Genomic DNA, 20,178 nt, shown 5'->3' on the forward strand with positions numbered 1-20,178 from the left:
TTGGTTTTCCCATGTCCATTGCTGTGGTTACCCCATCATAGAAAGCCACTAGGATGGTCAGATTGGACCTGCCCTTAGTGAAGCCATGCTGGCTGCCACTGATCACCTCTTGGTCCTCCATGTGCTTCTAGGAGGATCATCTTTTCTACCTTTTTAAAAATGGGCACAATGTCACCCTTCTTCCAGTCATTGGGGACTTCTCACTGCCATGACTTTTCAAATATCATGGAGAGTGTCTTGGCAACCACATCAGCTAATTCCCTCAGGATTCTGGGATCTCTGCATCTCATCAGGTCCCAGAGACTCATAGGTTCAGGTTCCTCAGGTGGCCACGAATCTGATCTTCCCTTACAGTGGGAGGGGCTTTATCCCCCTGGTCCCTGTCTTGTTGTCCATTAGCCCAGGAGGGGTGAGGAGAGCGGTTGTCAGTGAAGGGTACCTCAGCTTTGGTTGTCAGTGAAGAGTACCTCAGCTTTCTCCTAGTCTGTTGATACAAGGTCACCATTTTCACCCATCAGTGGGGGTACGATTTCTTTAACCTTCCTTTCCTGATTGAATAGCCTAAACTGGAATTTGCCTGGGGCATCGAGGTTAAGGTGCTGGTTTAAAATACTTCTTTTCTGAATGGGGTGTGACTGGAGCACTTACCGCTTCTGAATCATACCCTTTCGTGCTCTTCCTTCCTTTCCCTCTGCCAGAGGTATGAAGGGAATTACCCAGGTGCTGCTTTCTGACTAAAACAAAAGGAATGCATGGTATCCTTTCCCAAAAAATAGAGACATCTCCAACTGCGGTTTTATTGTTTCTCAGGGGCATTTTTGGAGTGGTGCTCAATATACACCTGAGGTAAACACTTCTGCAAAATTTCATAGTGGAGTTTAAAAAATTAAAACACACTTTCTTTGCAATTTCGTGTGTACACACAATAAGGAAAATTAATGACAGCAGGATTTAATCTCTGGTGTCATCAAGAAATTCATTTGAGGTGATATAGTGGTGAGCAGCCCCAAACATCTTTGCAGGCCTTTTTTCATAGCCAGAGTTCCTTTAAGAACAAGAGTTGTTGCTGTTTTTACAGTATATGTGTAGCTGGATGTTGTTAACATTGTAGGTTTTTGACTCAGAAAATGTAGGATATGTATGTTGACTCACATGGGATATGGCTTTGAGTGATAGGTTGTATCTAAGCCCCCTTCCATGCTTTACCATTCCACCCTCCTCCCATTTTTGGACTGAAAAGTTAGATGCACTAAGCAAGGAAAGTAAATGCAGAGGATAGGTAACAAAAACCTACAATATTTTCAGCTTCTACTGATTTTTAACTCATCTTTGTCATTTCCCAAAAGGATCTTTGAATCAGGGGTGTTGACTGAATGGAAAGCTATGAGAAACTAAAATTACCACGGCGAAGAAAAATATAAGCTTAGTAATATGCTATAATAAGGAGGCTGTCAGGGAATCAACCTGTAAGTACCTTGTGGCAGTTTTGAAAAGTAGTATGTCTGTTAGCAAACAAGCAGCAGAAACCATTCCACTCATTGATTCAAATGAATTTTTTCCTTTCCTCCAACTTATATTAAAAAAAAAAAGGTGGGATGTAGGGAGAGGAGAAGGAAGGCTGAAAATATGTTTACTGGAGAGTTTCTGGGTAAGATGCTTTTTAACCTCTGCTGATGTGCGGTAATATGAAGTAGCAGAAAGGAAAATATGGAAGATGCTAAATCCCATTTCCTCTGCATGAATTAGACAGGTAGTGGTTGGATAAGTTGCAGTTTCTGGTGCCCTTTGTCACATTTCAGCAACTACTTTGATGTAAATGCGATTAAGAAAGACTGTAGTTTGAATAGTGGATAAACTGGTTTTTAATGCTAACACTTTGGGGGGGTTTGAACTTTTTTGTGTATGAAGTTTTTGTGGCTGCTTTTTTTTCTGACGTCGTTGTAGTACTACAAGAAGAACTCTTTTTCACTTGACATTTTTTCCTAATAATTGTCTTTGTTACTGATTTGGAAGCAAATAGTAGCCTATCACAATGAAAGCACACATCATTAAAATTATTTCAGCTTTGTCAGGTTAATGAAATTGCTGTAGGTTGCGTTTGTTTCTTAGACTTTCTTTTGCACGAGGCTCACCTCAGTAGCTTTATTTAAAGAGGTACATTTTTAATAGTGTCATGGTCTGCGTTTCTACATTCCGAAAACCAAAAACCTTTGGTGCTCTTCCTGAGGCTCTTGGGGTCATCCTGCTGAGCAGTGTGGGGATGGGACTTAAAGAGGCTGTGGGATTGCGCACAGCCTCACATCATCTGTGACACAAATTATATCATGGCCAGAGTCAAACAAGGTCCCATGCTTCTTAATGAAATGATAAGGCTGTGGACAACGGATTACACAGGGATTAATAGCGATTAAGATAATTGCCATAAAAAGCAAAGCTGAGGTGTTTGATAGCTACAAGTGCAATTTCTTGCATTTCTTGTATTTATGTGCCATATTTTTTTACTGGAACATATGGTAACTAATTTTTCCTTTTTTTAATAGGAAGGTCACTAAAATCTCTGGTGTTGAGTTTCTTCTATTTCTCATTTTCATCTCTTTCAGGATGCAAGGATATCCATTGCATTCCTCAAATATAATAAGGAAATTGGCCAGAGCGGGTGGTTAAAATGCTTTACTGTTAATGTCAGTAAGGTCTAAAAAAGTATGATATGATTCTCCAGGCTCTAAGCACCTCTATTTCTTTTCTTCATGTCTAACTGAACTGCCAATGAGGATGGCTTTGCTTTATATGAAGGCAAAGAAGGTTTTCAACACTGATCTAAGTGGAATGAAAACTGTTAGAAATATCTTGAATTGTAAATGTAATTTCAGTTCGCATTAATTCCTTCAGAGAGGGAATCTGAGAACACCATAAACCTTGAGCAACAAGGAGGATGTGACTAGAAAGAACCTTGTTTTATTGCATCTGCCTGGCAAAAGGCAAAGTCTGGATTGTGTTTGAGTGTCACTCATGACAAATTATCACCTAACCTGTTTTTAAAGATTTCCAGTAATAGGAATATCTGGATCCATACCAGTACTTCACTGTCCTGTCTTTAAAAAGTCTTCCCAAAGTCTAACTTGAAACTTTCGTACTGCTTTTTGAGTCTTGTCCTACCTAATGCTAATGAAGAGATCAGATGCTCTTTCTTTCGAGCAACCATTTGCACTATTTGGTGGTTGGTATGCATCTCCTTTTTCCTTTCTTCTTTAAACTGCACTACCCTATTAAAACCAGTTTTTTCGTATCAATTCTGATTTTAGCTCTTCTGGTTGCTCTTCTGTGGACATAGTCACTTAGCCCATGCACCTGCAGGTGTGGGGTGATGGGATACAGGATTGTCCCCAGTGCCTCACCTGGTGCTGACTAGAGCAGGAGCAACATGACTGTCTTTGTGACAGCTGTGCTACATCTTGGTGGCAATTCACTTCTGCAGCCCGTGCTCCTCTTCCTCCTACCAGTGTGAGGCTGTTAACTCATGTTGGACTTGTGATCCCAAGTAACCCATAGGTCTTTTTTGTTGAATGGCTGGTGGAGCTGGTCTCTATGCTGCTTTTGTGCAGCTTACGATATACAGCTGAAAATACTTGTATTGCTTTTTTTTCCATGTCATCCTTCAAGTTCATGAACGTCAATCTGAGTCTGATGCCATTCTTCTACTTATCCTCTAGCAGACTCTTGTCACGTGCAAGTGTAATAACAACAATCTCTTGATCCGTTGTGCAGATTGCTGATGAAGACATTAAACAGAAGCTAGTCCAGGACAGATTCCTGAGGAGTTTCCCTTGATACAGCCTTGCAATTTACCAGGGAGTTTTTGAGAGCTGCTTTGTGGAGTACTGTTTTTCAGCTTGCTTTGTAACAACAGTTTTTCACTTCGATTCAGTTTTATTAGTTCCATGTGAGGAAATATCAAGACTTTCATAAAGTCTAGCTAAAACATCCGTTGCATCTCTTCCATCTACAGTCCAGTGTTCCTGCTATGTAAGGGAATGATGTTCAGTTTACATGTGTTCTGGCAAGTCCATGTTGGCTCTTGTCAGACAACTTCTTCTGGCTTGCTTATGAGAGACCTTTCTTGCCATGTGAGTTCAGCAGTTCTTCCAATGAACAAGACATATCATTGGATGGTTTATTTCCAAAGTGTGTAACTTTCTGGAGTCTGAATAGCAAGATGAGTCTAATAATCGGTCTCTGAAAGCAAGAAGTCAACCAGTCTGGTTAAATTTTAGATAAGCACTAAGTGACTCAGCAGAGCTAAAGTCTCACCAAGTTGATTTCTGTTAGATTTAAAGCAGAGAGAAACATTTGACAGAGAGGGCATAATTTTAAGTGTCCTGATGCTTTTAGGCGTTTTGTTAGTCTTGTGTGTTATTTCCTTTAATTTAAAACTCTTGGAAGGTAATGTAGGGGTCACCCACAAGGAGTTACTACAGTTCAGACTTGCCGTTCACTTTGAAGTGCTGGAGTTGGAGGCAGTCCAGGATGCTATAACATGCAAGTCAGGAACTGCATTTGGAAAGAAATGCTGAGTTTTCTGAAAAGTAGGGAACAAGGCAATTGCATAGTATCATCTTTTATTCTTCCAATGCATGTGTAAATACTGTATAGACATTATTTCTACATAACGGTAGGATTCCTTCTTTTTCTTAGGTACGGCTCGATATGCTGCATTTGCTTAAAAACCGAGCACCATGGAAATTATTAAGTTAGGAGAGAAAATTTCAAACAGATTGGGCTGCACATAGAAACTTTGCCTTTCTATTTGGTCTTGGAGGCATAGTGAAACTCAAAATGGAAGCTGTGGGTCCTGGTGATGTGCACCAGTTGCTGCATCTTTATCGTATCATGTTTAAACAAGTGCCTGTCTTGTTTTAGGAGCTAATTTCATTTGTGAGTTATAGAGTTTGTGGGTTTTTTTAACCAGGTCTAATTTTATTTGTCTGTATCTGTGAAGGGAAGCAATTGCTTTAAGACCTAGAATTTGCCTGCCTAACAGGAAATATTTTCACAGTGTGCCACTTTCTAATAAAACCTCTTATTTGAGGCCACAGCAGTAGGTGCTGACAGCATTTCATCCTCATACTACCATTTTTCTTCCCGGGATCCCCCCTGCCAGCAGGCTGGCTCCTGTTTCAGCGCTTGTTTCTGGGGTAGCCTTGGCTGCAGTGTGGTCTCTGCAGTGGCCCTGTGTGACCCTGTGTCATAAGTCATGGGGGACAAGCAGTTCCAGGGATGCTAGGGTTGGCAGTCTTCCTCTAGTATGGGGTGAGGGGGCTGTATGCAGTGCTTGGTGAATTTACTAAGTTTCAGATACAGGAAATGTCATTCCTCAGCTTAAAAACCTGTGGCTTCTTGTCTGAAAGGCCCCACACCTAGAGCCTGCAGCCTCAGAGGCGCAGCGAGATCCTGAAAACCCAGAAACTACAGATTTTTGAGCATTAGAAACAGTCAGCTCCTAGATAACAGACATTCTTTGCCTCAGCAGAGATCTCAGTCTTCTATATAGTGCCTCTTTTCCTGTAAAGGTATAGAAATTTTCATAGCCGAGTGTATCTAGGCAGGGTCTTACCTTCTCAGCACAATAAATAGCAGGAGAGCACAGCTTTACTCAGACCTGACTACCGACGCTATCAGCAGCGTTCATCTGTGCTGTGCAGAAATGGAAAATATTTTAGTGGTGAGTTAACTAGGAGGCATATCCTGATCCAGCTTTGTCACAATAGCAGATCGCTGCGGGCACTTATCAGAGTTGCTCTCACTGTGGAATTTTAACTCTGGAGCAAACTTTTTGTCTTCCTTCACAAAGACGGTTTCTCTTTGTTCTTTGTGAAAAAAAAAAACAACAAAAAAAACCTGGAGACGATGTGTCTGTTTTCCTTGAATAATCTTAGTAAGGAAGATAATGCTTAAGAAGGAAACAGCAGCCCAATGCTGGTTGAGTGCATTCTGTCTTTTCTGTTGGTTGGAAATACAGATCCACCCTTCTTGAGTCTCTGTCTCTTCTCAATTGTCTTCCTGCCTGTTTCACATGGCTTTAGTTTTCTCTGTGGATTAAACTGAAATAACCCAAACACAACTGATTTACTTACTGAAGCTGAGGCTTCATCTTTCTTGACTTATTTTGAAACAGCAGGGCTGGGGTAGAGGGAGGGCATCTGCAGAAGGAGAGGGTGAAGAAAGGAGCGGAGAGGGGATTTACAGCACCAAGGTACCACTCCCTGTTATGGTTCAGCCCACGCTTTAAATTCTTTCAATGGAACAAAGTCAAGCTCCCCCCCGCCTTTTTTTCTTTTTTTTCCTAAGGTGAATCATGTTTGGAAAAAATTACTCGTGGTAAAGAAAATGATAGAATTAAGCCCTAGCATTTCTGGAGCTGCTGGTAGTGAGCTAATAGCCATGGCCTGTTTATAATGTAATTGCATAGCTCTCTAAATTATTGCAGACTTCTTCATTAAAAAAGGAGGAGGAAAACAATAAATCCCCAAAGCCAAGTCTGTATAACCATAGCTCAGTAAGGGAAGTTTCACTTACTTAAACTTTTTCTCTCCACATAAATGTGGATGGATGACTGGAAGGAAGCCAACTCCAAACTGAAAGTAGCTGGTGCTGTTATTCCCAACTGAGTCTGTAAGTGACCTGAAATTATACTGTGTTTTGCAGCTGTTCCAAGGGCTCTCGGAGACCGATACCTCTGCAAGTCAAGGATACTATGATGTAAATGCTACCACTGTAAATTCTTCTATTAATGACCACTTCAGAAGTATTCATCAAGCAAATGCTCTATTTTTGTGTGCAGGTGCAAATCCCTGGGGTGATGTTGGTAATGCTACTGGGAATGGAAACAAGGAACATGAAGCTAATCTCTGTTGCTCAATATATGTTCATCAGATGAAAGATTTAGTTATCTTCTGGGCATTGAAACCTATAACACTTTGAGGCTGGAAAATGATACAGCAGGCATAGAAAATGCGTGGTTAAATAAATACATGCCCGCCAACAAGCCAGCTGATTTTAATTAGTGTCCTTTTCTTACCTAGTCATTACAGTAATTGCTTTTGGTCCTGTTGTTAAACAAGCAAGTGATGGTCATGATTCTTTTTTGTATTTGAAAGTCAGCCTTTTATTGATCAGTTCATATAGGCAGCGAAGATTGCTGTCCACAGTGCTTTTATTCTGTATTCTTCGCTTGTGGTGAGTCTAACAAGAAAATGAACCTTGTGCTGGGTGTCCTGGCTTTTGAGGTTTTGTGATTTGCTCTCCCTGCTTTCTCCTAAGGGATCTTGAAGCCAGAGCGCAGAATGAATTCTTTCGGGCCTTCTTCAGATTGCCCAGAAAGGAGAAGCTGCATGAAGTTGTAGACTGTTCTCTCTGGACACCATTTAGTCGCTGCCACACAGCGGGAAGGATGTATACTTCAGACAGATATATCTGTTTTGCCAGCAAAGAAAATGGCTGCTGCAATGTTATCATCCCACTTAGAGAGGTAGAGTTTGTTTTGTTTCAGGTCCATATCTGCCTTTTTCTGCTGTAAGCATCCACTGTCACCTGACCTATCTGTAGACTATTGTTTGATGAAAAAGAGTAGGATGCTTGTTTGTATTGCACCCACAGAATTGTTGCAAAGCTTGTTCTGGGACTGAGCAGGGCATAAGCCCCTAAAAATATATATGGGTAACTCAACGTGATCCTCAAAGTGAAATATGGACAGGTAACACAACGGGACAGAGCACTGCAAAAGCAGAGTCTGCTCGTTCCAAGGCTTGGTCATTGCACCTCTCCCAACTCTACAAACACACACTTCCAGCCTGATGTTGATGGTGACTTCAGCTTGGATCCTTCTAGTGATATAAAAGGATCCTTGACTGGCATCAACACTTAGACATGTTGAAGCTCTCCCTTCATAGACAAACTACCAAACCTGTGGATGCTTTGCAAACCTCTAGGGCAGAGAGAAAAATGAGATTTTTCTGGAGGCAGTGACAAGTTGCTGCTTTTCAATGAAATCAGAGACTTATTTAAATGGACTAGAGTATGCATGGGAAGGTGGTGGGAATAGAAGAGGAGAAGGAAGCTACTGGCAAACACTTGCCTGATCTGCTGTGGATGCAAGGCTGTTATGATCTTTTAATTAAAGCTTTCCTTTCATCCTTGACTAATACCAGAGTAACATTGGATTATCCTAACTGTAGCAACTTATCTTCCACGGTTACAAAAATAAAAAACAATAAGAGATCAGTGTTGCATACTTGATCAGAAACAACTAAAGATTTTCTGCTGTCCCCAGGAGTGCAAAAATAAATTTCCTTCTCTGTCCCCCAGAATTTGATCCAGTTGATCTTTCTCTAAATCTTTTTTTGCTCATCACTCCCCTTTATCTGTTACCCCTCATTCTACTCTTCAGAAGTGAGCCTCAAAGTAATTTTTAAAAAAATGAAAAAAAAAAAAAAGGCAGCCAAGATACTTTTTGGTGCCTGCTTTGAGCTTCTAAAGAGACCATAAACTTCAGGTGATGGGCTATGTCTGATTAAGGAAGCCAAGACGAGAAATTGTGTTTAAAGCATGTGTAAATGAATGCTGTGTTTGTACATTTTGGTACATGTAGAATATTTGAAGATGGGGATGCGGTGTATAATGTCTTTTCTATAATGTTTCTGGAAAAGGTAATCAGTATAGAGAAGATGGAGGACACAAGCCTGCTACCTAATCCCATCATTGTTAGCATAAGGAGCAAGACGGCCTTTCAGTTCATTGAGCTGAAGGACCGGGATACTTTGGTGGAGAACCTGCTCCAGAGGCTAAAAGACGTGAACTCCAGCAACCCAGTGCACTGTAACAACTTGCAAAATAAGAACCAGGTACTGAACTTCTGCGAGTTTTTTTAGATTATGAATTCAGTGTGTTTATCCATTGGTCCACTGTCCTGCCTGCCTCAGGGGGTTGATTTTCGGTCAGTGATGTCTGATGCCTGTTTTAATGACCTGCCTGATGTGATCGAGTGCACCCGCAGCATAGTTATGATTGACACACTGGGGAGGGTGCAGTGGCCAGCAGGTCAAGGAAAATAATTCTCCCCCTCTACTCTGCTCTCGTGAGACTCCACCTGGAATATTGTGTCCGGTTCTGGAATCCCCGACATAAGAAGGATATGAAACTGTTGGAACGGGTCCAGAGGAGGGCTATAAAGATGATCAGAGGACTGTAGGACCTCTGCTATAAGGATGGGCTAAGAGAGCTGGGATTGTTCAGCCTGGAGAAGAGAAGGCTCTGGGGAGACCTTGTAGCAACCTTGGAGTACCTGAAGAGGGTGTACAAGAAAGCTGGGGAGGGACTTGTTACAAGGGCGTGTAGCGATAGAACTACGGGGAATGGCTATAAATTAGAGGGTGGGAAGACTGAGACTAGACATTAGAAGGAATGAGGGTGGTGAGGCACTGGAACAGGTTGCCCAGGGAAGTTGTGGATGCCCCATCCCTGGAAGTGTTCAAGGCCAGGTTGGGTAGGGCCTTGAGGAGTCTAGTTTAGTGGAAGATGTCCCTGCCCATGGGGTTGGAACTGGATGATCTTTAAGGTCCTTTCCAACCCAAACCGTTCTGTGATTCATTCTGTACTGGGGACAGGGCTACCCTTCACAGACACCTCAATGATCTGCAGAAATGGGCCAACAGAGACCTCATGAAGTTCAACAAAGCAAATGTGAAATCTGGAAAGTAACCCCATGCAGCAGGAGGGAGTCAGGGCTGGCTGGCAGTTATGTGGGAAAGGTGGGGGAGTCATGATGGACAAAAGATTAAGCCTCTGAGTGAACCATGTGCTCTTACAGTGAAGAGGGCCAACAGCATATGGGGTTGTACTAGCAAGACTGTAGTCAGCAGGTTGAGGGATGTTACCGTTACCTTTTATTCAGCACTTCTGAGGCTGATCGTAGAATCATAGAATTGCTTGTTTGGAAAAGACCTTTGAGGTCATCGAGTCCAACCATACCTGTCCACTACTAAATCATATCCCTAAGCACCTCATCTACTTGTTTTTTAATACCTCAAGGGATGGTGACTCAACCACCTCCGTGGGCAACCTGTGCTAGTGCTTGATAACCCTTTCAGTGAAAAAATTTTTCCTAATGGCTAATCTGAACTTCCCCTGGCACAAATTGAGGCCATTTCTTCTCATCCTTTCACCTGTCACTTGGGAGAAGAGGCCAACACCCACCTCACTACAACCCCCTTTCATGTAGTTGTAGACAATGATAAGGTCTCCCCTCAGTACTCCTGATCAGGACTACCGCATCCAGTTTTGACTTTACTCTAACACATGGGAAAAGCATTCACAAATTGGAATAAATCTAGTGGAGGGCTACAAGGTAGTAGAGGGGCTGGAGTATGTGCTTTATGAGGAGAGATTGAGGGAGCAGGGCTTGTTCAGCCTGTCTTCCACTAGCTAATGGGATATTACAGATGAGATGGAGCCAGACTCTTCTGGGAGGTGCCAGCTAAAAGATGAGTGGCAAGAGTCACACGTTGCAGCAAAGGAAAATCTGATCAGATAGAAAGAGAAAAGTTTCCTCTCAGGGGTGGGCAGAGCTGGACCAGGCTGCCCATAAAGACTCTAGACCCCCCGCTTCCTTGGAGCTTTATAACTCAGCTGGACGCAGACCCCGGCAACCTGGTCTGAGGGGCCCCACTTTGAGCAAGGGTTTTTCAAATCCTAACCAAAGTAGAAGATTGTTTGGTAGTTTGTCATCAAAGACACTAAGAATTTACCAACAACTTCTGTTTTAAAGTAACAACCCTTTTCCTGACATACCAATGAACGATAATTTGAATGAAGTCTGGTGTAAGGCCTTTCTTCCTGAAAGGTGTAAAATGTCTGGATGCAAAAGGCAAAGACTAACTCAGCTCTGTCTTGAAGACAGTTGAGGACATAGTTCTTAACCTTTTCCTGGTTGTTTCCACTTCGATTCTCTGTTGCAGAACACTTCTGTCTTTGGATCCACGTGTGTGTTCGTGGGTGGTGAGCCTGCGCGTACAGAGAGAAGTGAGTGCGGAAAGGAAAGCAGCTATTTGCTCAATGCAGAAGCACTAAGGTCAGACTTCCATCAGTCAGGAATGGCGGGTCTTGATTTTGGAAAGGTAAGTAATATTTGAGGAAGTTGTAGGAGTCTTGGAGTTTTGTTTTTTATTTTCTTAAAAAAGCTGGGGTCACATTCAGACACATACTTGGTTTTAGTTAAATGAACTCTGTATTGGCTGGAGAAGTTAGATATGGGATAAATATGGGATAAGGACCTTTCTATTTGCCTGGATTTTGTTCTTTTTCCCTCTCCCCATTTCTTTCTGGTGAATATTTATAATTTTTCTCTCTGTGTGATCACTTCTGCTCTCCGCTGTGTGATGAATTGCATATGTAAACCGGGGAAAGTTGTAGTCCTTAGAGCAGACTTCCCATATCCGTCAGTATAGAAATACCTTGCAGAATTTCTGATCTGTAAAATGTTTCTTTTTAACAGTTCTCGGAAGCACACATTCTTTTAAAAGATAACCTTCTTGTTCCCAGTCTAGGGAGCAAATCAAAGAGAGTCTGTGGGATGACCATTTTGTAGAATATGGCAGAACCGTGTGCATGTTTCGCACAGAGAAGATCAGAAAACTTGTTGCGATGGGAATCCCTGAATCCTTGAGAGGCAAACTCTGGCTGCTCTTCTCAGGTGGGCACTCTGAGAAATGTTGGCTGTTGGTGTCATCTGATTCTGAACATGGTGAACATTTAGGCCAGGAATTCCCAAGGGTAATTAAATATCATTTACATGGAGTTTATGGTAGAGCTTACAGAAGAGAGATGATCAACTGCTGAACTAGAAAGTGCAAATAAGTACCTAGGTAGGTCCGTAAAAAATTTATCTCTGGATGATATGATGTGATGCACAGAAGAACTGAAATAACATCTGCATCATCTATGTAATTAAAACTAATGTCTTGTTCTCATAAAATAATTACATTGTAGCATAAATATTGATTTAACCCCAGACAAATCAAATTGTTGCAAAATAATGACATCTTAAAGTCAGCAGTTGTGCTCCTGCTTGGTGTTGAATGTTGGCAGAGGTAATAGAAACTGGAGATGGAAAAAACCAACGGGTTTCATCTGCAGATCTGGCAGAGCCAGAATGTGCCTACAATATGAGCTCAAGTTTAGACCTTAATCCAATATGTGACATGTTCAAACATTTGTAAAATGTGAGGTTGTTCCTCCTTGGAGGGTGTGAACAGTACTGAGTACATTTCTTGCAACAGTACTTTCTCCTGGGGAATTTTTCTGCTCAGTGTCAATATTAAGGTATTTTGAATGATGTTACATCACATAAGCTTTGCTAATATTTATTTTGTTTTCAGGATGCTTACTCTGCTAGGACTTTTATTTCTTTTCATTCTGGAGATTTCACTAAATTTACAGACCTTGGGGGAAACCACCTTACTTATATCCTTTTGAGCAGCAATACCCACAACACTAAGTTTACCCACAATAATAATGCCCATGTTCTAAGTTTAGCGTTGTCCTAATTCACCTGTGTCTTCCTGTTTCTCTCTTCCTGCTGCCTTCAGACGCTGTGACGGATCTCGCCTCACATCCCGGTTACTACGTACATTTGGTGGAGGCGTCGATGGGCAAGTGCTGCATGGCGACAGAGGAGATAGAGCGTGACCTCCACCGCTCACTGCCTGAACACCCCGCTTTCCAGAGTGAGACAGGGATAGCTGCCCTGAGAAGGGTGCTCACAGCATATGCTCACAGGAACCCCAAAATAGGATACTGCCAGGTGAAAAACCCCCAGCGGGGTAACGCTTGCTGCTTTTTTCCCCTTTTTCTTCTCTCTTAGTTTCTTTCTTCTCCTGAGAGGTTTTTTTAATGGTGGCTTTGATAAATAATGTCTTTTTAGTTACAAAAAATACATAATTTTGGATATTAAATATCATTTACTCTGAAAACAAGTGCATAGGCTGCTGCTCTGGCTTAACAGGTTTTCCCTCAGCATTTGACAAACTGCATTTAGAGTTAAAGGAAGGAAGGAAAAAAAATGTTTCTGATGCTTCTGTTTGTTCAAAAGTGTGCTTCTTGCCCAATACTTGGGACACAGTGCAAATTAAACTGGCCTACACAGAGGAGATAAATGTAGAGTACTGAGGCAGAGGTTTAATGAACTAATATCCTGTTACTTTTCTCCAAAATTGATGACAAATTATGAAGTACTTTGCCCAGCTGGCCAGCTAAAATGTCTTTACCTTTTGTGCAGCTCCCTGAATTCTGATTAACATCAGACCAGCCTAGATAGTAAGCCCCCGCCAGGAAGGCCGGGGAAGCAGCCCCCCAAACAAGTTGCACTATCAGATATCTTCTTTGCATCTGAGCAAATCCAGTGCTGTGCTTTTCTCCATTGTTTCCTGTTGCTTTTATGGAAAACAGTGTACATAAGCTTGAAAATTTTGTTATGCCTTTGGGTTGCAATTCTAGATTCACTGTATATAACTTTTCTCTTGGTGGGTTTTTTTTTTTTTTCAGTTGTTTACATCATTTTAGGCTACTTTCCTGTCTTTAAAAATAGCCACAGTTTAGGCTTTGTCAGTAGGATTTTCTGTCACTAATAAGTCCCATTTTCTTCTTTGCTTTTTTAAGTCTATGAATATTTTGACCTCTGTGTTGCTGTTGTATGCCAAAGAGGAAGAAGCATTCTGGCTGCTGGTTGCTGTGTGTGAGCGGATGCTGCCGGATTACTTCAACCACCGAGTGATAGGTGAGCTTGTGCCTCTCTTCTTGCTAACTGGGAAGGGGCAGCCGAAAGGCACTGGGGCGATTATGGTGCTCAAAGGTCTTCTGAGGTCCAGACCCCACAAGTGAGGGGTTCCGTGAACTTGTGCGGTGTGCAGGGACAGCAGCAATGGCTGCTCAGGTTCCAACTAGGGTTGGTTTTGGTTCAAAGGGTTTGAACTGCAAGAATTATAAATATGTGCTCAACTTTACAGTTTGCCTTTTTGTTCCTGTTGGTCAGAAGGTGGTGGCGCTTTTGCCTGTTAGGTGAAAAGAGAGGAGCTTGTGTGGTTTTGTTAGGAGTGTTTGGTATGAGGGACTCAAGCTATTTAAGAAGGATCTAGGAAAGATCTGTTAGGGTAGCTGTTTCTGATCTGACCTGTCTGCATTGCCTGGCTGCTGGAGTAACGCAGGCTTGTATCTAAATTGGTCCTTGGTAATGAGGGCTGATACAAAACCTTCAGAATGTGAGATGCAGCATTAAGAAATAAACCCAGTCCCTCTGCAGTGCATGCCTTGTACTGCATGTGCTATGTCTCCAGTTCTTTGCAGTGCAACTATTTAAGACCGTTGTGCATCTGCCTAACACACAGAAAGAGCAGCTTGATGTAGTAATTGCAGGTATGTGTACAAAAAAAAAAAGATTTGTTCTTTGCAGTCACTTTCCTTGCTCCTCTTATGGAAATGTTTGATAGCTATAGCTTTCCCCTCTGTAATGCTAATCTTACTCTTTAGTTGCAGTGTCTGCACTGCGTTGTAACTGCAGTATCACTGGAGCAAAGGGAAGGATCAGAGTCACTTGTGAGGAGGGTGGGGACAGGAGGAAATCCCTGGTGGTGGTGATTCTGGGAGCTAGAAATGGTACGGGCTGAGGAGCAGGCAGAGACATCTGAGAAGAATTCTGATCTTTTACTGGGGGAATGGGATTGTAATACCTCCTGACACCGTGCCACTCCAGTTATTGTCTTGTTACTGGACTGGCAGGTAAGTTAAAGCGGAGCTACTCCAAATTTAGCTGGATGCTTACGGTGTTTTGGGGTGCTTTGAATGCCGTTGGTATTTTCATTTAGTGGATTAGTGTAACTGTCCCACTTCTCAGAATTTCGGTTCATGTCTCCAAACATGACTTTAAACTGCTATCTTGATGAGTTACTTCCTTGTTTGTTTGTCTCCTTGTGTGATTAAAAAAAGAAACTCAGCTTTATCTGTCGTTGTGCATTTCTAGATATCATCAGCCTGCCTTGATTTACTGATAACTTTGGTGCTTGCTGGGTTATTGCCCTTAAGTAGCATTCTCTGCACTCAAACAAACTTGAGTTGTGCCACATCACTGCCCTGAGTTGTACTTAACTTTGTGTTTGTGTCCTGCTTTTTACTCACCATGTCTACAGCCTACATTGTTTGAGTGCTGATGGTCTTAGTTGTCCTGTCTCTCTATTTTTCTGTCCTCTTGTACCCAAAGGAAAGAGTACTGAGACAGAGGTACTGCCATGGTTCATCACAGTGCAAAGAGCCAGGGGCTTCCATTCAGAAGTTCCTGTGCTCCTCCTAGTTGAATGGCAGCAATGTAGTTTTGTAGCCTGGTTGCTCCACTGAGCAGTTACTTCTGCAGCTTTGATTTACCCTAGACCTTAGCGTGCCCAAATCAGTGCTACTGCTTTTCTCCACCCTGCCCCTCCTCTGGTTCCTGTCGCTTGAGTTAGTATTCTTGGCTTTGCATTCCAGTTGACCTTTTTTTGGTTTGCAACCAGCTCTTGTCTAAACTTTGTATTGTTTCTTCCTGCATAACACTTCCAAGACCCAACTTTTCCTCTTTGTCCGCACTGCCAACACTCTTGTCCAAATTTTGATCTCTATAACTTTGGTGATCTCTGACCTCACTACCCATCACTGCTTTTCCTCTTCATTGTCAGCCAGTAATATCTACAGTCAAAACAGCTACTGAATTAATGACCTTGATTGTAACAGGCCTTCTTAGCTCCGTGCTCTCTTGGGCTTCTTCTTTATGACATTAGAAATATTTTACTTAATTATTTATAATTTTTGCTTTCAAAACTTAGGCAGTTTAGTCCTATTCAAACTTTTTAGTTTTATCGCTTGACCATGGCCCTCCTTTAGCCTTGCCAGCTCTTGGCCTGGACAGGCGCACCCTCTGCTGGGTAAAAAACTGTCTGGGTGACGGGGCTCAAAAAGTGGTGGTAAATGGGGTTAAATCCAGTTGGAGGCCGGTCACAAGCGGTGTCCCCCACAGCTCAGTGTTGGGTTCAGTTCTGTTCAATATCTTTATTGGTGATCTGGATGAGGGGATTAAGTGTACCCATAGTAAGTTTGCGGATGACACAAAGCTGGGTAGAAGTGTTGATCTGCTTGAGTCCTGCACTTTGGACACAACTTCATGCAGCGCTACAGACTTGAGGAAGAGTGGCTGGAAAGCTGCCTGGCAGAGAAGGACCCGGGGCTGCTGGCTGACAGCCGACTGAATATGAGCGTGTCCAGAGAAGAGCAACAAAACTGGTGAAGGGGCTGGAGCACAAGTCTTAGGAGAGGCAGCTGAGGGAACTGGGGTTGTTGAGCCTGGAGAAAAGGAGGCAGAGGGGTGACCTTATCACTCTCTACAACTACCTGAAAAGAGGTTGTAGTGAGGTGGATGTTGGTCTCTTTGTCCAAGTGACAGGTAATAGGATGAGAGAAAATGGATCAGGTTGTACCAGGGAACATTCAGATTATACATCAGGAAAAATTTCTTCACCTAAAGGTTATCAGCACTGTCAGAGACTGCCCAGGGAAGTGGTTGAGTCACCACACTTGGAGGTATTTAAAAGACCGGTAGATGAGGTGCTTAGGGACATGGTTTAGTAGGGGACAGGTACGGTTGGACTCGGTCTCAAATGTCTTTTCCAACCAAGCAATTCTATGATTCTATGACTGCTCTGTCTTTTCACAAAAGGTAATTTTACAGCTTGCAAATGGGAAAAGCCTGCAGGCAGGACTGGCACCTGTTATTTCCTCCTTCAGGAATTCCTTCTGTCCTTCTCACTTCTGCAATGCATAGGAGAAATTGTAAACAGATAGCTTCAAGATAGAAACAAGTTATACTTGGGTCAAGAGTGGTAACAAGGGTCATGGATATAATATTCTCATGTTGCCATGACTTTTCCATCCTCTCTATAAACCAGCAGGCCATCTTACCGTGCTGTTATCTGCTAAGACTGTCTTCATCTTGCTATTGTAATTTTTGAAATGTTGAAAACCTCACTTCATTTCTCTGATTGGCCTTTTCAGTCTTGGAGATGTCATTTAGTTTGTGTCTTGAGTCAGCAATTTTTAAATAGATACCCTGGTATTTCCCTACCTTGTTATGGTTTCATGCTGTAATACATTAACGATTCAGTTGTTCAGATATCATGGTTTCTTGAAGCCTAATGAAAAGGTGGGCATAAAAGTTAAATATGTTAAAAATGGTTATTATTAATTTTTTTGTATTCAGCTTGTTAAAAAACTCAAACAACAAAAGAGTACCCTCTTGTTGAGTAGGCACAGTTTGTTTTTTCCTCCCTTTTTTTTATTCTTTTTATTTATGACCATCTGACACGAGAAGGCTGTCTCTTCAAAGCAAAGCACCATGCTTGATGTTTTCCTCAAAAGCTCTTTGCATGTCCCTGGGCACTTACTTTTGATTTGTGGTGCTGTAATGTTTGTTCAGTGACCAGCAGAAGCTTTTTGTGGCTTGATGTGAAAGGTTCTAAAGACAGTGAAATGTCATATCTGTTTTTTTTATGATTTAGACGCAAAGCCAAAAGATGCTGGCTCTCTGCCACAAATTGTCTATGTTATATTCTGCTTTTGGACAACAGAAGTTTGTAGTGCTGAGGGGGATATGTGTCTCAGGAATTTCTAGCAATTAAAGTAGTCTCCTAATATTAGTAGAATATGGACTATGAGAAAGAAATAAAATAACTTGAAAGGAAAGACAAAATAATTGAAAATTGTATTTTATATTGAGAAACACTTTTAACTTCTAGAGACATTGGTTAAAGCTCCTGATGTGGCATATCTGGTTTGTAGGCGCAGGCCACTTCAACAATATGGAATTATTTTGATTCTATAATAGCTGCTGACAAAGTAGGACTGAGCTAGCAGCTAAAACGGAACAGAACCCAAATCTGCAACTTTTTAAGACTGGTTGGGACAGTTAGGACATCTTATATCTCGGCATTGCAGAAATATTTTGTTCTTTATATAAATATGTATGCATGTAAGTATATATTTATATGCGCACATGTATTTTTGTGTAAATATTTTTTCTCCCTGCTTAGTGTGTGTAGCCATATCTGGAATTCCTTACCTAGAATGAAAGCTCTACAGCTCGCTTGCTCGAGTGCGTATGCTGGAGAGGAATGTGTACTGTCTTTATTTTCATTGCATAGATCCCAGGGCAAACAGTAAAATGCTTTAGGATTGCTTTTGCTAGCGCTTAATTATTATGTGCTCTTTTAGCTGAAAATGACAGCTGCTGCTATTGCTATTTCATTGCACCCTAAACGCTTGTAGGAGAATCAGCAATCTTTTTTGCAAAAAGTTGTACAGTAAGGATTACAGACACGAGGATCGAGGCTGAGATCACAGCAGGAGGATAGTGGGATTTTTCACTGTAGATGTGTGCATGTCATGTCATTTTAAGTTTTAAGAAAGTATTGCAGTTGATAGCTGAGAGCGGTCATTAGCTTTGAAGACTATTTTTCTCTGTGTTGGTCCTGGCTGATAACTGTTTCTTTATGACTTGCAGGTGCTCAGGTAGACCAGTCGGTGTTTGAGGAGCTTATAAAAGAGCAGCTTCCAGAGCTGGCTGAACATATGAAGGATCTGACAGCCTTGGCTTCCATCTCTCTCTCCTGGTTCCTTACCCTTTTCCTTAGTATCATGCCCCTGGAAAGTGCTGTGAACGTTGTGGACTGCTTCTTCTATGATGGGATCAAAGCCATTTTCCAGCTGGGCCTGGCTATACTGGAAGCCAACGCCGTGGATCTGTGCAACAGCAAGGATGATGGGCAGGCCCTGATGATCCTGAGCAGGTATGGTCATGCAGGAGCACTCCTTCGATCGCAGACCATTCTGCTGTTAAACAAAGGCATTTGGGTGCTTTTGTGATATTCACGGGGCTCTGTAGGCTCTCATGGGACCCTCTGTGTTACCCTGCTGCTGCTGCTGCTTTCACAGTGTCTGCCTTAAACAATGGGCTTTGTACATCAGACGAGTAGATGTCCTGTGAAATTTCCTGGTAGTGCCAAGACATGCATCAACTGCGTCAATGTCCAGTATTTACTGCTGCTCTTCGTGACTTTGCTAGAGTGACGGGCTTCCTGCTCCAGACTTCAAGGAGACGGAGGTTTTCTTCCTTGGGCAGTATTTAAGTCATTTGGCTGGCTTGGCATTCCTCATATGAGTAATTATGAAGGCATTTTTGAAAAGCCTGGCAGCCTAAAACCTAATTTATTTCTCAGGCTAAGCCATAACACTTGTTTGCTTATTTATATTGAGAAAAGCACAGTGCAGAGTAATCTGTGTTGCTTATATTTCTTCACTTCAGGTTTTTGGAGCATGTGAAAAATGAGGAAAGCCCTCTGCCACCTATTGGTAATCACCATGCATTCTTCAGCGATGACCAAGAAGCCTCTCCAGTGACTGAAATAGCTAACCTGATCCATGACTCCTATGAGGTAAAATACAGTTTCGTGTCTACGGGTCAGTTAAATTAAAATTTTAAAAAAGAAAAAGGTTAAATTCAATGTGAGTGTTCTGAAAGTTAGAACACAGATTCCTTGACTGAGTGCTCAAACGCACAACGCTGGGTGTAGAATAAATAGCTACACTCATAGATCAGTTAGAGACAGAGTATGCTTTTTCTTTAAGGACTCACAACTCCTTCAAAAGTTATATTTTCAGAAAATGAGAAATACAAATATCATAAAAATAATAAACTTCTGTGTCCCCCTTGTAGAAATTTGGAGACCACTCTGTGGCGCAGATAGAGCACATGCGCTACAGACACCGAATTCGTGTCCTGCAGAGCCATGAAGACACAACCAAGCAAAACGTGGTGAGTAGGGTGTTGTTTTGATGTCAGTATTGTTTGTATATTTTAACATCTCTCCTTCCCCCACAACTTCCAGACAGCTGGCTTTTGTCTTTTAAAATGCACCACCAGATTTTGAAAGAAGGCATTATCGTTCCTGACTCCAGAAAAAGCTCATTCCTGGGACACTAATGGGTTTGTTTTTAATTTTGTGACCACATGCACAATTTTCTTAGTGTGGCTTTAATGTTAAGGACAGCTGCAGG

The 20,178-nt window shown here is 42.0% G+C and overlaps 1 protein-coding gene across 2 annotated transcripts in view; it reads left to right on the plus strand.

Moving 5' to 3' along the window:
- Window positions 1-20,178, plus strand: part of TBC1D8 (TBC1 domain family member 8) — a 54,236-nt gene that overhangs the window by 26,623 nt on the left and 7,435 nt on the right. For both annotated transcript variants that reach the window (XM_054074871.1, XM_054074877.1), the window contains exons 6-14: window positions 7,318-7,525; window positions 8,703-8,897; window positions 11,010-11,168; window positions 11,593-11,743; window positions 12,639-12,853; window positions 13,708-13,825; window positions 18,626-18,911; window positions 19,427-19,556; window positions 19,838-19,936. In XM_054074871.1, coding sequence (XP_053930846.1) covers window positions 7,318-7,525; window positions 8,703-8,897; window positions 11,010-11,168; window positions 11,593-11,743; window positions 12,639-12,853; window positions 13,708-13,825; window positions 18,626-18,911; window positions 19,427-19,556; window positions 19,838-19,936 — 1,561 coding nt within the window. The remainder of the gene's footprint in view (window positions 1-7,317; window positions 7,526-8,702; window positions 8,898-11,009; window positions 11,169-11,592; window positions 11,744-12,638; window positions 12,854-13,707; window positions 13,826-18,625; window positions 18,912-19,426; window positions 19,557-19,837; window positions 19,937-20,178) is intronic.

Source organism: Cuculus canorus, chromosome 1, assembly GCF_017976375.1.
Source record: "Cuculus canorus isolate bCucCan1 chromosome 1, bCucCan1.pri, whole genome shotgun sequence".
Classification (NCBI taxonomy): domain Eukaryota; kingdom Metazoa; phylum Chordata; class Aves; order Cuculiformes; family Cuculidae; genus Cuculus; species Cuculus canorus.